This window comes from Thunnus thynnus, chromosome 1 (assembly GCF_963924715.1).
Source record: "Thunnus thynnus chromosome 1, fThuThy2.1, whole genome shotgun sequence".
In the NCBI taxonomy this organism is placed as follows: domain Eukaryota; kingdom Metazoa; phylum Chordata; class Actinopteri; order Scombriformes; family Scombridae; genus Thunnus; species Thunnus thynnus.
Window position 1 is genome coordinate 10,934,631 of NC_089517.1, and position 15,068 is coordinate 10,949,698.

Genomic DNA, 15,068 nt, shown 5'->3' on the forward strand with positions numbered 1-15,068 from the left:
GCTCATGGTTGAAATGAATTGCTGACCTCTGCTGTTCAGTATTTGATCTGACCCGGAACCAGCACATAAAGGGTTAACGCGGTGGAGGCGGGACTTCCGCTGCTGCAGACTGTGTCTAGACTGTGATTGGTCGAAATATCAGACCGTCGAAACAACGTTTCACAAGAGGGAATTTTTCAAATCGAGAAGAGGCGCTCTTGTGTGAAGGGGAGAGGAGTCTAACAACACAAACAATGTACAGACCAGGGTATGTATTTCCGTATTTACATTAAACTCGATAATCAGCTAACAATTTGCGACTAGGCAGTGTGTTAAAATGTTTCATTTTAAGTATCTTTCCACCGGCGTTTGTTCTTCAGATAAAGATAACTTAAATAGTCGAGATAACCAGGAAGCTACACAGCTTAGCTAAGGCTAATTGAGTTGTCTGGATGCCAAGTGGGCAACACTGGTGTCTGCAGGTATCATTGGCTTTTATATTAACGTTACAGCTACGCTAACACTGATTCTCTGTTAAAACATAATGTAATTTAGGTTATCTTAACGCGTATTTAACGTCAATCGCAGCTTTCTGTTGACAGTCACCTGTGAATAGGCTAACAGTTACCTGCTTACGTTAGAAAGTAATTAGAGTGGTAGCTAACGTTAAGCGACGGGGACGAGTGGGCATATATTGGTCTAAACTCACAAAATGTCACACCAAACGTACAAAAGTATGTGGTCAACCCCGTCTACATACTTTTCTACATTTTTGTGAATTGGCTGTTTATCATTGTTATTTAAGAAACAAGCTTAATACTAACTTAAAGCATACAATGATGTGTAAAGGACGGGTTCACAATTTTTCAAGTCTGTCTTAAAACAACAGTCAGGTGCCCAAATGAACATTGAAATACGTTTTTCCTGATGTAATCATTCCTCCTGTTCATACTGGCCATTAGAAGATCCCTTCATAATACACTTACAGTGTAAGCCTAAGTGATGGGAGCCAAAATCAACAGTCCTCCTTCTGGGCAGAAATGTTTATCTGAAGCTAATATAAAGCTTCATTTGTCCAAATTAGTCAAATCGAGAAGATAGCTTTCAATGTTACAGTCTTTTTAGTGCCAAAGTCCCTCTTTTTGTTACTATACTTCCACCACAGCTCAACAGGGAAACATAAAGAGGGAATATGATGCTAAAAAGACTGTAAATGTGGCAGATATCCACTTAATATGACTAACTCAGACTGCTGAAGCCTCATATAAGCTTCAGATAAACTTTTAAATGCATAGAATGACTGTGTGGACACACTGTGGATTTTTGGCCTCCATCACTTACATTAAAAGCACATTTGAAGGGGATCTTTTAGTGTATGAAGAGGATGAATGACTACAGCGAGGAAAACCTCTGTTCATATGACTGCTGTTTTAAGACAGACTTGAAAAATTGTGAACCTATGCACTTTTGTGACAATGTTTTATCATAATTTGGGCTTGGCCCCTTAGTTATTTAAGCATTCAATTATATTTAAGACAATAGTGTGCTTCCAAGAGTTTGAGGAAGACCCTTTCCTGTTTCAGCATGACAATGCCTTAGTGCATAAAGCCAGATCCATAAAGAAACGTTTCTATAAATTTACTGTGGGAGAAGTTGACCAGCCTGCACAGAGCCCTGACCCCCTAAACAAACGTGTGGTGGCTCAATTTTTGGCAGATATGTTCTAAAATCTTGTGCAAAGCGCTCCCAGAAGAGTGGTGCTGTAACAGCATGTTGTTGCCTATGGTTTTGGAATGAAATGGTCAGCAGTCACACAAATGTAATGTGTGGGTGTCAACATACTTTTGGCCCCATAGTGTAAGTCATAGTAACCTAGGTGACTTATTGGAAGGATTTACTAGTGACATGTCTAACAATAACATGTGCAATATGTTTTTGTATTTCCTTGTCACTCTCAGGAAAGGCAAGACTCCTCGGAAGCCTGGCCCAAAGAAGGCATCCAACATAGAGAAAGATCCAGTTGGAGTAAGTGAACACAACTCTTCACTAAGTAAATCATCACGCTGAAATAATAAGACGTTACAGCACAAGTGCAGCTTGTTCTCCTGACTGAGCCATTCAAGGGAAAATACACCCTAAAAATAAATTTACATTATACTAAGCTGCTGATTAGTTCAAACACACAATATGGATAAGAAGATTTTGAATGTTTATAGAGTCTTTAAGATATTAAATTCAAGTAGATGTTATTGAATGTAGAAATCATCAAGAAATCAGAAGTGGCCTGCGTTCAAAATGTGTTTAATTCTCTTCATGCAGGTATACTGCCGTATACGTCCACTTGGCACAGAAGATGAGGAATGTTGTATTGAGATGATCAGCAGCTCGACTATTCAGCTGCATGCTCCTGATGGCCTTAAAGCCAACCGCAATGGAGAATACAAAGAGGTAAGTGTGTGCAGGTTATCTGAGCATGAAAGGCAAGCTTGACCATCTGTAATGTAGTTCAGTTCAACAAACATCTGCTCTGTACTTAGTTTATCTAGTTAAATGACTGTAAATTACACAGAAATTCAGAATGAAAAAATCCACACATCTTTCTTTGTGACACTAAGAGGTTTGAAAATAAAACATGAAAATGGATATGTCAATTTTAATAGAACCACATGTTTATTTATTTTTTGTATAATCTTTTTTTCTTTATCCCATTAGATGCAGTACTCCTTTAAAAAAGTATTTGGTATTAATACCAATCAAATGGAGCTGTTTGAGGATGTTGCCAAGCCTCTAGTAGAGGACCTCATTCATTGTAAAAATGGTAAGTGAGCTAAAGATTTTTATCCTCTTTATCCTCTAGTGCTGAAATGACTACACATTTGAATAGTTTGGATTGTCGATTAGACAAAACAGCAATATGGTGGGATCTGGTTTCTCTATTATCGGAAATTTAATAAACTTGACAAATTAAATGGAAACATAATCATCAGATTAATCTTTCGTCCTTTGTGTTAATGTAAATGTAATATTCTGTGTTCATAGGTCTGCTGTTTACATATGGCGTTACTGGAAGTGGAAAGACTTACACCATGACCGGCTCGCCTGGAGATGGAGGACTCCTCCCTCGTTCCCTAGACATGCTCTTCAACAGTGTCGGCCCTTTCCAGGCCAAGAGATTTGTAAGACTTTTATTTATTAATGTTAGATCCTAGTAAAAGGGTTGAGTGTTTGGGGAGGGGTGTGACTCTGACTTTAAATGTTTTAAATCTCCCTCAGGTGTTTAAACCAGATGACAAAAATGGGATGGAGATCCAGAGTCAAGTTGATGCTCTCCTGGAGAGACAGAAGCGAGATAGTCAACCGTTAGTGCCCAAAACACCCTCCTCCAGGTAGTTATTTATTTCCCATATTACTTTCTGCACTGCTTTTTTTTAAAATTTGAAGGAGCTGAATCTGAAGTTGTTGCTTTTCTTTGATTTTGTTTTTTAGGCAGAAGGCTGACCCCGAGTTTGTGGACATGATCAGCCCAGAAGAGGCATGCAAATCTGAGAATGTGGATGATGACTGTTGTTACAGCGTTTTTGTGTCCTACATCGAGGTCTATAACAACTACATCTACGATCTCCTCGAAGATGCTCCGTTTGACCCCATCAGACCAAAGTAAGAGACAAGATTTCACATGAGTGTTTTTTGAGCACAATGTCATGTTGAAGGATTGGCTGTTCAAAGCCTAATTGTATCCATATTTTTGGTTTTGCTTCTTGTATGACACAGAGACTCTACACAAATTGAGCTGGATCGCTACTCAACTGCACCCACAAAGTTACACCCTACTAATGTTCACTACAGATCATTATCTTGTGGTTGTGCAACCGCTCAGTTCTGTTGTTTTCACATAGTCTGCAACCACAGTAGTGACTGTGTTCTGTGTATGAATAAGTACTTTCAGACAGATTTTTTTTTTGTAGTTTTGTGTTGACAAGATGCACTTTTAAAAATCCTGTCTTTGCTAGGTGGCTTGGTGGAGGCACGCCTGTACGGAACACTGAGTTCACGTATGTGGCCCATAAACATACATACAGTACTGTTTTATTTATAGTTGTAACTTGGCTGTAGCTGAAATGTCGCATACGTCATCAGTCGACTTCCATCCCATTAATCCAAAGCCCCGTGAATAGCATCTGTGACATACTGTAGCTAACTAGCTTTGTGTTATTCTGGTGGCTGCTGTCTTTTAGGATTTGCTCCCTGCTTTTACTGTAAGCGTTGAGATGTGCAATATGTCCCTGAATGGCTCGAGCTTGTGTGTAAATCCAGTGTGCATGTGTCTGTAACCTGAATGAAGTGTTCATATGTCTCCCTACATTGTGTATGATTGTAATGTTGATTCTAACTAACATTAAGTAGTTATGATTTTAGCTTTTCTGCTTGTTTCACTAAAGAGACGCATAATTATGTAAGATCATTTGAATATGTTGATTATTAATTACACAAACATCTTTCAGACCACCTCAGTCCAAGATTCTGCGTGAAGATCAGAATCATAACATGTATGTGGCTGGCTGCACAGAAGTTGAGGTAAAATCTACAGAGGAGGCTTTTGAAGTCTTTTGGAAGGGTGAGTCTTATAGTTACATTTTATTATATTTTTATTTTGCTGTATTTTATGTTATTGTGTGTGTTCCTCTAACATGCAGAACCATGTGAGTTTTACTAAACTTATGTATTAGGAGGCCGCCACGACTTTTCTCAGTTAAAAACATCCATCGAGAGTGGACACTGCTAATATGCAGTAGGGCACTTTTGAGATATAGCTTCCGGTTTGGCTTTTATCAGCTTTCATCTTCATGGTTTACCAAACTAATCACCAGGGATTATTGGACAAAGCAATACATCTTTTGACCTAATAAAGAAATTATTTGACCCGTATTCTTACTGCTGTTATTATTGTCACACATTGTATTAATGCTGTTTTCAGGACAAAAGAAAAGAAGGATCGCCAACACTCAACTCAACCGTGAATCCAGTCGCTCACACAGTGTGTTCACTGTGAAGCTGGTCCAGGCACCTCTTGATGCTGACGGGGACCACATTCTACAGGTGACATGTTACATAAAAAAGTTACATATTGCATATATTACATTTTTCTAATTTATATACGTAAATACTTGTAATCGGTTTGCTTTCAAAGAGACAAGTCAGTCAACTTAATTGTCCAGCCAGTGCTTGGTGATGCTAACAGTCTGTTATTGTCCTTAAGGACAAAAACCAGGTGAATGTGAGCCAGCTGTGTTTGGTTGACCTGGCAGGCAGTGAGCGCACCAGCAGAACCAGAGCAGAAGGAAGCCGTCTCCGTGAAGCGGGTCAGTTTTTTTCTTCCTATTGGTCTCTTTCTATAGTCAACCAGAGGTCTTTTCTGTGTCTATAGATTATTTCAGTTCATTGTACTATATAACGTTTGTTCATACACCAAATGTGTCTAGTAATGTCTCATTTGCATCTTCTTGACAGGTAATATAAATCAGTCCTTGATGACACTGCGAACATGTATGGAAGTCCTGCGTGAGAACCAGATGTGTGGAACCAATAAGGTTGGTATTTTGTTGTCTGACGTCACTGTATCATCAGTCTTTTTTTTAACTGTTTATCTGTTTTATGTCTATGCAGAGTAATATTATTACTCTTTGAGTCCATAATATTTATCAGTGGTTATTTTCCAGTATGTGCAGTTTCACTGAGCCTTTGTCCTCTTCCAGATGGTGCCATATAGGGACTCTAAAGTGACACATCTGTTTAAAAACTACTTTGATGGAGAAGGAAAAGTCAGGATGATTGTGTGTGTCAACCCAAAGGCTGATGATTATGAAGAAACGATGGTAAGACATTGAATTTTAATTATCTTGTCTCTTTAATCTCATTTGCTTTCCCAGAAGAAAATGAACCAGACATACAACTGCTAATGTTAAACCACAATAAATACTTGATAAGATATCACAGTATTTGTCATTATTTGTTGAAGAAACCCTCAATGATTGTGTTGTAGTGCCCAATAAGTTTCAAGGCTGTTAGGTGCCATGAAAAATTACAGAATGTAACTTTAAGTATTAAATAGTGTTTTGTTGTTTTGTGTGGCAGCTGGTGATGCGGTTCGCAGAGATGACACAGGAGGTGGAGGTGGCGCGGCCAGTTGACCGGCCAATCTGTGGCCTTGCTCCAGGACGCAGACACAGAAACCAGGCATTCAGAGATGAGTTATCACGTCGCCTGGAGGAGCGAGGAGGCCCCAGCAATGCTGGTAAGTCACCTTCAAATCTGTACTACTAGCTAATTGTGCTTCTGTCATCCTGTATTTCAGATAAGCATTTTGTAAGTGCAACTGTTTTATTTACTTTGTTTTTGATTTTACACAAACTGTTCCACGACTTACTCTGATTCCTACAATAGATGATCCAATTCTGCTGGATCCGCTCATTGAAAGCCTTCCAGCTCTGCCTCCATGTGAGTTGATGGATCCAGCTGATGATCAGACGCTGCCCCGCCTGATTGAGGTTCTGGAAAGGAGGCATCGTATCCGTCAGATGATGTCTGAGCAGTTCAACAAATCTGGTACAGACCCATTTTCTATGCAACAAATGACGGTCTTGTATATAGAGAACCTACTTCATTGCTGATTTTATACAGTTTTCAGTGCAGCAGTGATGCATGAGTAAGTTTTCTAGAAGGCTACATATTTATTAACCTCTAGTTTGTCGTGGTTGTGACTGCTGCAGTCATTCAAAGTGGTCGATGACTTCCTAGAGAATCGTTATAGGCCAGACACTCAGTTGGGATATTTCACCTATTCCTAAAAGTAGGTTTGGATATTCAGTCTTTATCTGAAATTAAATGATGTAATTATTACATCGATTTACAGAATTTCTCTGGACAGGTGCATGCTTGGTTATCAAAGAGATGTTAATAATACTTTAATTGTTTTAAAAGATTGTAGGTCCAATTTTTAAAAGTTCATGATTCAGGGAGGAATATAAGATGATTTAAGTGTTCATGGTAACACAATTTAATGCCAAAAATTAGGGGCATGGCATATTTATTTGTATAGTACATTTCATACTAAAGGGCAATTCATGGTGCTTTATATAGTACATTAAACATTAAAAAAGAAAAACGACATGAAGCATCCAAATGCAAATGTTTAAGAGTAGAAACCTTAAAAGGTAAAGAGGTAAAAGCAGTTAGGTGAGTACTTAAGGTTCAGTCAAATCGTAACTTTGAACTTGCATTTGAGAAACGTTTTCAAGCCAAATGGTTAATCACTGTGCATATATGTATATTCTTCTGCAGCCAGTACAATGAAGTCCATGCTCCAGCAGTTTGACGGTCAGCTCGGTGCAAAGGAGACTTTCATCCATGATCAGCAAAGCAAACTGAGCGAGAAGGACAAAGTTATCATCAGCCAGCGGGCAGAGATCGATCGATTAGAGAAAAAACACAAAACGCTGGAATACAAGGTATGTAGAGAAGCTTGTATATAAGCCATTTTCAACTGATGATCTCATCATGTTATATCAGTTTACATGGAAACTTTACAAAATTCTTCCACCTCTTCAGGTTGATATCCTGCAAAAAACAACTGACATGTACGAGCAGGACAAACGCTCGCTTCAGCAGGAGCTGGACACCCGGGCGCAAAGGCTACAAATGGAGCTGTCAGAGAGGAGGCGAATGGAGCAGCGAATGCAGGGCATGGTCACGGACACCAAGCTCAAGTGGGAGAAGGAGTGTGTAAGTGGAATTATTGATAATAGTGGTGCTGTTTGGGAATGTGTAGTCTGTATATGTCAATAGTTTTTTTTTTTATCTTTGGAGGTGTGTATGAATGTTCGTGCTAGGGCTGGGCAATATATCGATATTATATCTACTGTGATATGAGACTAGATTTGTCTTAGTTCTTGGATATCGTTATATCGTGATATGGCATAAGTGTTGTCTTTTCCTGGTTTTAAAGGCTGCATTACAGTAAAGTGATGTAATTTTCTGAACTTACCAGACTGTTCTAGCTGTTTTTTTGCCTTTACCCACTTAGTCATCACATCCACATTACTGATGATTATTTATCAAAAATCTCATTGTGTAAATATTTTGTGAAAGCCGCCATAGTCATCCCTACCACATTGCTGCAATATCGATATTGAGGTATTTAGTCAAAAATATTGTGATACTTGATTTTGTCCATAGCGCCCAATCCTAGTTTGTGTCATGCCATCCACTTCATATTCTAGTGCACAAGTGTCACGCTGGGACACGCTGCATGCGAGAGCAGCGTGTGCGTCACCGAACCTCTTGCTTTTCATTTACGCCCATTTTAACAGGATAGAGCAGCCACACAGCCCGTGTGGCTTGTAAAAAGTAGCTAATGGTGTGTGTGTGTGTGTGTGTGTGTGTGTGTGTGTTTGTTTTCTTCCAAACAAATAAGTTATATTTACATTAAGTGTTACTCATCAAAACTTAAAAAGGTGTTGTACTTGGAGACTAATCTTTTTAAAAAAAAATTTTTATTAGAAATTTAAATTCTTCATTCTTTACATCCATGTTGCTTGCAGTTGTCTTCTTCTTCCCTGCCTTTAGTGGTGCATTGCTGCATTTCTTGATAGATTATAGCCACCTGAAGATTGTTTGAATATTTTTAAAATGTAAAAACCAGTGGCAGGACTGTATAGACAAACAGAACGGGGACCCACTCTAAAAAAACACCAAGCACAGGGTACTCCTCAGAACAACGGGTGGTAATTATGTGTTTGTTAAATAAGAGCAAACTGTTTTTAGTTATGTCTATCTATGTCTAGTTATGTCTATCTCAGTCAATTGTTCAGTATTCTTCACTGTATTACAGAACAAAATGTGTTTTTGTGTTAATAAAACATAGACCAAAATTTAAAGCTGCCATGATGTCACAAAGTTTTTATCTCACTGGTGTTTTCTAATTAGGAGAGGCGAGTTAATGCCAAGCAGCTCGAGATGCAGAACAAGTTGTGGGTGAAGGATGAAAAGTTGAAGCAGCTCAAAGCCATAGTGACAGAGAGCAGCAGCGGCAGCCGTCCCGCTGAGCGTCCAGAGAAGCCTGAGAGACCCTCAAGGGAGAGAGACCACAACATTGGCAAGAAGAGGTCTGCCTCACCATCGCCACTTCCTGTGAGTCATTCACTTGGTTTACTACCTTTTCCACCAGTTATCACTCTCTTTTGAAACTGAATTTACCTTGAAAAACTTTGCATGCTACTAATTTTGTGATAATCTTCAACAGAAATTCGAAGATTACTGTGCTTACTGTGTACACCAGCTTCTTTTTTGTGTATTTGTGTCAATCTGGAGACTCCCTTAACATCCACAATGCTTTGGCCTCATCCCCTCATCACTTTTCAGGACTTCAGCCAAACTCCTTCCAGCCATAATCGAGCCAATGTTAGGGCAGTTCAGGACCCATACCCCACCTCCTCCTCCCCCTCCTCTTCGCCCTCCTCCTTTTCCACCACCACCTCCTCTTCAGCTTATCCTTCGGTAGCTTCCTGCATCTCAGACTGGGAGCAAAGGTTCCCTGTAGACTCCAGCAGCCAGGGTAGACAGTTTGGGACCCCCCAGTACAGGAGCCGGACTCCTGCCCCATGCCACAGCACCAGCAGCGTGGGTCGTAGGAGAGGCCAGCGCTGGGCCCCAGACACTGAGGCCCCTGCCACAACTCTTGTCTATGGGCTAGACCTAGAGGCAGGCACAAGGGTTAGTGTGTGTGTGTGTGTGTTAGAACCTAGATGTCCTTAAGAGTCTGTCTAGTTTTGTTCTGACCTCCTGTAGTTTAAGCTTTGCCTTGGTAGAACTGCACCCATAATGTTCTGAGTAAGTATCTGCTTGAGTAGAAATGCATTAAGAAGAGGCCCAGCATTAGTGTAAACTGCTGTTTTCTCTTATCCAGACTTTAAGGCAGACTGATCTGTTGTGCTTAAATCCTCTGGACTTGCATTGTGAGCCTTTCAAGTAGTGTCGTTAGAAGAAGTTGTATCATGCTTGTAGTCCTTTCTGTTGCCTGCTTTCTGAACCTTTAGAATAGATTTTTTTCCTCTGCACAGTAGCATTACAGGTTCTACAGACTTATAGCTCACCTAATCTAAACTAGGGATGCAAAAATTATCGACTTTGATGGTACGATTATAGTCTGAGGAAAAATCACACTTTTACAATTATTATGTATTAGTTTATTTCACAACACTACGAATGGATGAAATCACATGAACATTTTTAATTAGAGGTTTTATTGTATATTTTCCCCACAACATTTCTTTGTTGGCATTTATTTTTAATAGTTGCTTATTATTAATATAAGATTAAGATTAAATTTATTGATCCTTAAGGGAAAATATTACTAATGAAGGTAATAAACTGAATCGTTATTATCATCAGTTGTGATCCATGCTGAGTTTTTAGTTCATTTTTAATAATCTTAATATAATTTAATCTAATTTAATAAGTAATCTAATTTTACATGTGGCCTGAGAAAATCCTGTCTATTGTCTTTGTTGTTGTTTTTTGGTGTTTTTTTTAGTTAAAATGGGGGAAAAAAGAAATTGAGAACATCTCTTATGCAGGTGTTATTAATCACTGAAATTAAATGAATTAGATCCCCTATAGTGATAAAAGTCTTCAAGTTCCTAATGTTAAGTTGTTCTTATCCACCTACCATACCTAGCATTTACTCAACACAGATGGGAGGAAACAACAGGATGTAAATGGTCGCACTGAAGCCCTCAAGGGCATTACATGCCGTTTTGTTTAGCGTTAATTTATAAATGGTGTAATGCTCCTTTTCCTGCTTTATTTAAATCGTACTGAAAGCCCAACTCATGGCTACTTTGTTGATTGTAAGTGACACTTTTATATTTAATTCCTTACCAAATCAATGTTTCATTAAGTAACTTGCCACTAAGGTCATGATTTTTTAGCTTAGTTATTACTCGGTGTATTACCTTCACTGGAGCATGTACAGCTGGGTGGTGATCTTGAAGATGTTTCATTAAGTTCAACGTGCCGGATCCTTTAACAGCAACTTTTCTTTGGCAAGTTTACAAACTGGAGATCTGTCTTGAATAACCTCCTGGCCATTCCTTATTTATCCAAAATACTCCCACAGATGATTTAAGGCATTTTTTTGGTGGATACGTTTCAATGTTGGGTCCCTCAGCCGTTGTCAACATGTGTTACCTCCTTCAGCTAATTTAGCCCCTCACAAGCATAAATAAGGGGAGTCGCTCTCGTGACGACATGTGTAACTTGAGTACCTGAACTTGTTGCATTTTAAGCTGGTAAACCAGGTTCCACCTGCAGTCTGCTGCTTACACCTATGGATGTTTTTTTAACACAGTTGTCTAGTTTTGTTTAATTTTCCTCACAGCACAACTTTTGTTCATCGTAAATAATTAACCATAATGTCCCTGTTTAGAGAGAAACACTCGCTGTAGCCTTTATAGTTACAAAACCAAGATGTTTTAAAGTGCGGTCAATCGTGAAATCGGTTAATCGCTGCATCACTAAACACCTGTGCTTTCTTTTTGCATGTAGTCTCATATTCCTAGACCCATTTCCACATTTCTGCTGCTTTGCATGTTAATTTTCATCAATTCTGCTGGGCTGCTTTCCTTGCCGTGGGTGTTTTATAAGCGCTGTTTTGAAAAAAAATGTATGACTGGAAGTAGAGTTGCAACGATTAGTTGACTAATCGGTTAGACAATCGTCCGAAATATAATTGCCACCAGTTCTGATAATCTTTAAATGTGAAGGTGCCACAATACCTTGAAGTAGTTCTTTCCCTGAAATGTAAAAATTAATTTGTTAAAAATGTCTCTCCAGTGGACATGCCCCTGCCCCTCTGTGACTTCCAGTTGTACATTAATTTTCAATGCAAGAGAAAACCTTCACTATAAACCGCGACAATCTTTAAATGGTCTCTGTTGGTGTCACTTGTAATTAACTTCCTGGTTTGTCTTTCTCACACTGGGATCATCAGACGGCTCCGCCAGTTCGTCCAACGCACAGGCGCTCACAATCTGCGGGTGGGGAGAAATGGGTAGACCACAAACCACCTTCTAATTTGGACCTAGACACTGTCATGCAGCCAATCATACCCAATGCAATCAAGGTGTCGACCCCGAACGAGAAAGCTCTGTCTAAATGCCACAAGTATGTGCTTAGACATCAAGAGCTTGCCTCCGACGGGGAGATCGAGACCAAGTTGATCAAGGTAAAATGACTCAAGTACTTAATTTGACACCTCCTGATTGTTTTATTTGTTGCATGAATTTGACTAGGACTTAATCACGTTTTATTTGATTTCACATTGGGGTCGTGTTTCAGACAATCAATGGGACACTCCTACTTGTTTTTGCTACATGTTTCTTTGTGGATTCTCCTTTGAATCCATGTGAGTTTGTTGTTTTTGTTTTACTTCCCCAGGGCAATGTCTTTAAAACCAGAGGTGGAGGACAAGCTGTGCAGTTTACAGACATTGAGACACTAAAACAAGAGTGCCCAACTGCACCAAGGTACTGTATGTATGTTTACTATAATACATACCCGCAGGAATATATTGCTAGTACTGCTGTCAGTGTGTGTTTATATGCAAACTTCTTACAGAATAATAAAACTTAAGTTTATTGCTGTTACTTAAATGTTTCATTTAATGTACACAATGTTCAGCTGCCTTTTTAAAAAAATTTGACAGCATCATGATTGATATGTGTATTCTGGCTGAAACAATTCCATGACTTCAGGTCCAAACATGTAAAGAAAAATGTAAAATTCGTTTAGGGGCCACAGACGTTTTGCTCTTGCAGCAAGAATAAATTGCAGGTTAAAGCCATTAACAACCCACAGAATATCTCCTCACTGAAAGAGAATGGAAAGAGTGTCTGTCTCTCTCCTCAAAAACAGGTGGATTTACAACAAACTTGTAATAGCATTAATTGTAGCTGGTTATTTTGTTGATTAAATCAACCTAGTTAACAACTCGGTCCTATGCTCATAACTTTAAGTTAAAAGTTTGTGATATTGAATAGGTTAAAAGTCATTAAGTACATGTTAATGCAAAGAGATTCATGTAATTCATCTAGCCTTTATTTTTTATAAAATCTATACTAACAAATCCTAATTATATCTATTGTGAGTCAAATTCGTGAAATAAAATTCAAGGTCAAGTGGTGGCGATTACTTTTTGTAGGCATTTTGTTACATTTCGTCCACAGAACTGACAGACTCTTTTTGTTTCAGTCGCAAGAGGAGATCAGGATCCGCAGAGGGACCCGCTCAAATGGACGACACAGAAAACAGGGTGAGCTCTCAATCACTTCACTAAAAAAAAAATCAAATTACTGTTAAATTATGCCTGTGCTTACATGTCTAGGCATTGCTAATTATTGCCTTTAGCCACTGATTTTATTTTATTTTTTAAGAAAACTGATAACACTTTTCCTCCCAATAGGCTCCGGTGGCAAGCACAAGTTTGGCTGTTGGGTATCAGAAGTAAGTAAATAAAAACATGAGTGTGTGTGTGGTTGTTTTATGTGTGTATGCACTGTTGCCATGTTATATGCTGTTAACTTGGATTTAAAATTAGGCCTTTTAATGTTTTGTACTTTTTTCTTTCTTCCAGACGCAGAAAGCCCTGAGTCGCTGTACATATGAAGGAACTTTTTTTCCTGATTGAAAACATGCAGGATTTTGTCTGCTGTCTATCGGAGCAGTGAAGGGAACACCAAGTACACTATGCATCTTTTTGAGAAACAAAGCTTTTTTTTGTATTATGTTTGATCTTATTACAAATTTTTAGAGTGCTTTAATAATTTAATCATCGCCAAAATTACATCGATTTAAGAAATGTAGAATATTTCACTTACAATGTGCTGAATTAGTCCGCTTTATTCCCTTTTTTGAATATAATGATAACCTCTTAAAGGCATGGACATAATAAATACCCAAATGTAAAAATGTCATGATAAAAGACAATGTTTTGTTACTTAAACTTTTTACCACCACCCAAAGATTAGAATATTAGAGCTTTAGAAAATGTTATATTTTTTTAAATTAATAGTGCTATTTCCTGCCTTTTCTTTTGTTTTTTTTTAGAAATACAATGTGTCAAGAATCGACTGTAAATATAGAGCTGCAAAGTAGGTTTTGCTTAAATCACTTTTCTGACTAACTGCAAATAAGTATTATGAAGCTCAGATGAACAACTCAAATGTGTAACACACTACTCCTGGTACTCTTGGTACCACACTCGATGGCATTAAATTTATTTGAACACAAAAACTTGTCATGATGATTTCTTAATCCACAAATCAAGACAGAAGGGCTGACATGATGAAACTTTGGGAACTTTAAAAAAATATTAAAATATGCAAAAACAAGCTTTTTACCAAGTAATGATTGTTGATTTTTACCTTTTGAAAAGCTGTAAATTCAGTATTTGCATAAGAATGTTTTTTCACACGACAGGCTAAATAAACAAATGTCTTAATTTTTAATTTTGTTTTGATATTATGAGTTTTACTTTGACTAAATGAAAAACAAGTGGACAGTAAAATGGCTGGCATTATTGAATCCCAATTCTAAAAATACTGGATAGATTTTTAAAAATCGCAGTCATTGTACATTAATGCCTTTAATTGACTTTGATGACCCACTGTTAAGCTGTACAAAGACCATTCAATAACATGTAATTCATACTTTGTTCATGCTTTAGTTTGAAAGCTTAATCTATGCCTGTTAGCCCTGATTACACATGAGAGAAATACATGTTTTACAAACTTCTATCTGACCTTTCTGTTAGACATGACAGATAAATTAAATACTTCTTGCCACTGACTGGTTGCTAAGCAGAGGCCTCGCTTTATGTAGCCAATATGTCAAGCTTTCTGAAGCTTTTATGTATGTTATTGTGCTACAGGAAGGATAAGTGTATTAACAGGAATATTATTTGAAATCCACTCTGCCGAAACAGTCTGATCAAACAACAGCGATTGCCATGCACACATTCAGCAGATGGGAGAGAA

The 15,068-nt window shown here is 38.2% G+C and overlaps 1 protein-coding gene across 7 annotated transcripts; it reads left to right on the forward strand.

The window, feature by feature from the left end:
• Positions 1 to 139: 139 nt before the first annotated feature.
• LOC137178772 (kinesin-like protein KIF23) lies at positions 140 to 14,325 on the forward strand. Of its 7 annotated transcripts, XM_067584070.1 has the most exons (24): positions 146 to 247; positions 1,938 to 2,004; positions 2,299 to 2,427; positions 2,692 to 2,797; positions 3,019 to 3,155; positions 3,253 to 3,365; positions 3,466 to 3,636; positions 3,990 to 4,031; positions 4,482 to 4,594; positions 4,955 to 5,076; positions 5,237 to 5,339; positions 5,488 to 5,567; positions 5,733 to 5,852; positions 6,112 to 6,271; positions 6,421 to 6,582; positions 7,318 to 7,484; positions 7,585 to 7,758; positions 8,962 to 9,165; positions 9,397 to 9,747; positions 12,026 to 12,259; positions 12,472 to 12,560; positions 13,285 to 13,345; positions 13,496 to 13,536; positions 13,667 to 14,325. In XM_067584070.1, exons 1-24 carry the CDS (start codon positions 234 to 236, stop codon positions 13,680 to 13,682), a joined length of 2,976 nt encoding a protein of 991 aa, XP_067440171.1. In that variant the 5' UTR covers positions 146 to 233; the 3' UTR covers positions 13,683 to 14,325. The 7 variants fall into 7 exon arrangements, with proteins under 7 accessions (XP_067440128.1, XP_067440146.1, XP_067440120.1 ...); XM_067584027.1 differs by lacking the exon at positions 12,026 to 12,259 and having other exon boundaries at positions 140 to 247; XM_067584045.1 differs by lacking the exon at positions 9,397 to 9,747 and having other exon boundaries at positions 140 to 247.
• The last annotated feature ends 743 nt before the right edge of the window (positions 14,326 to 15,068 follow it).

Excerpts from the sequence above, each read along its gene's own strand:
- LOC137178772 (XM_067584070.1), top strand. Across the intron at positions 2,428-2,691 it reads GCAATGGAGAATACAAAGAG|ATGCAGTACTCCTTTAAAAA; the intron begins GTAAGTGTGTGC and ends TTATCCCATTAG. Across the intron at positions 2,798-3,018 it reads CCTCATTCATTGTAAAAATG|GTCTGCTGTTTACATATGGC; the intron begins GTAAGTGAGCTA and ends CTGTGTTCATAG.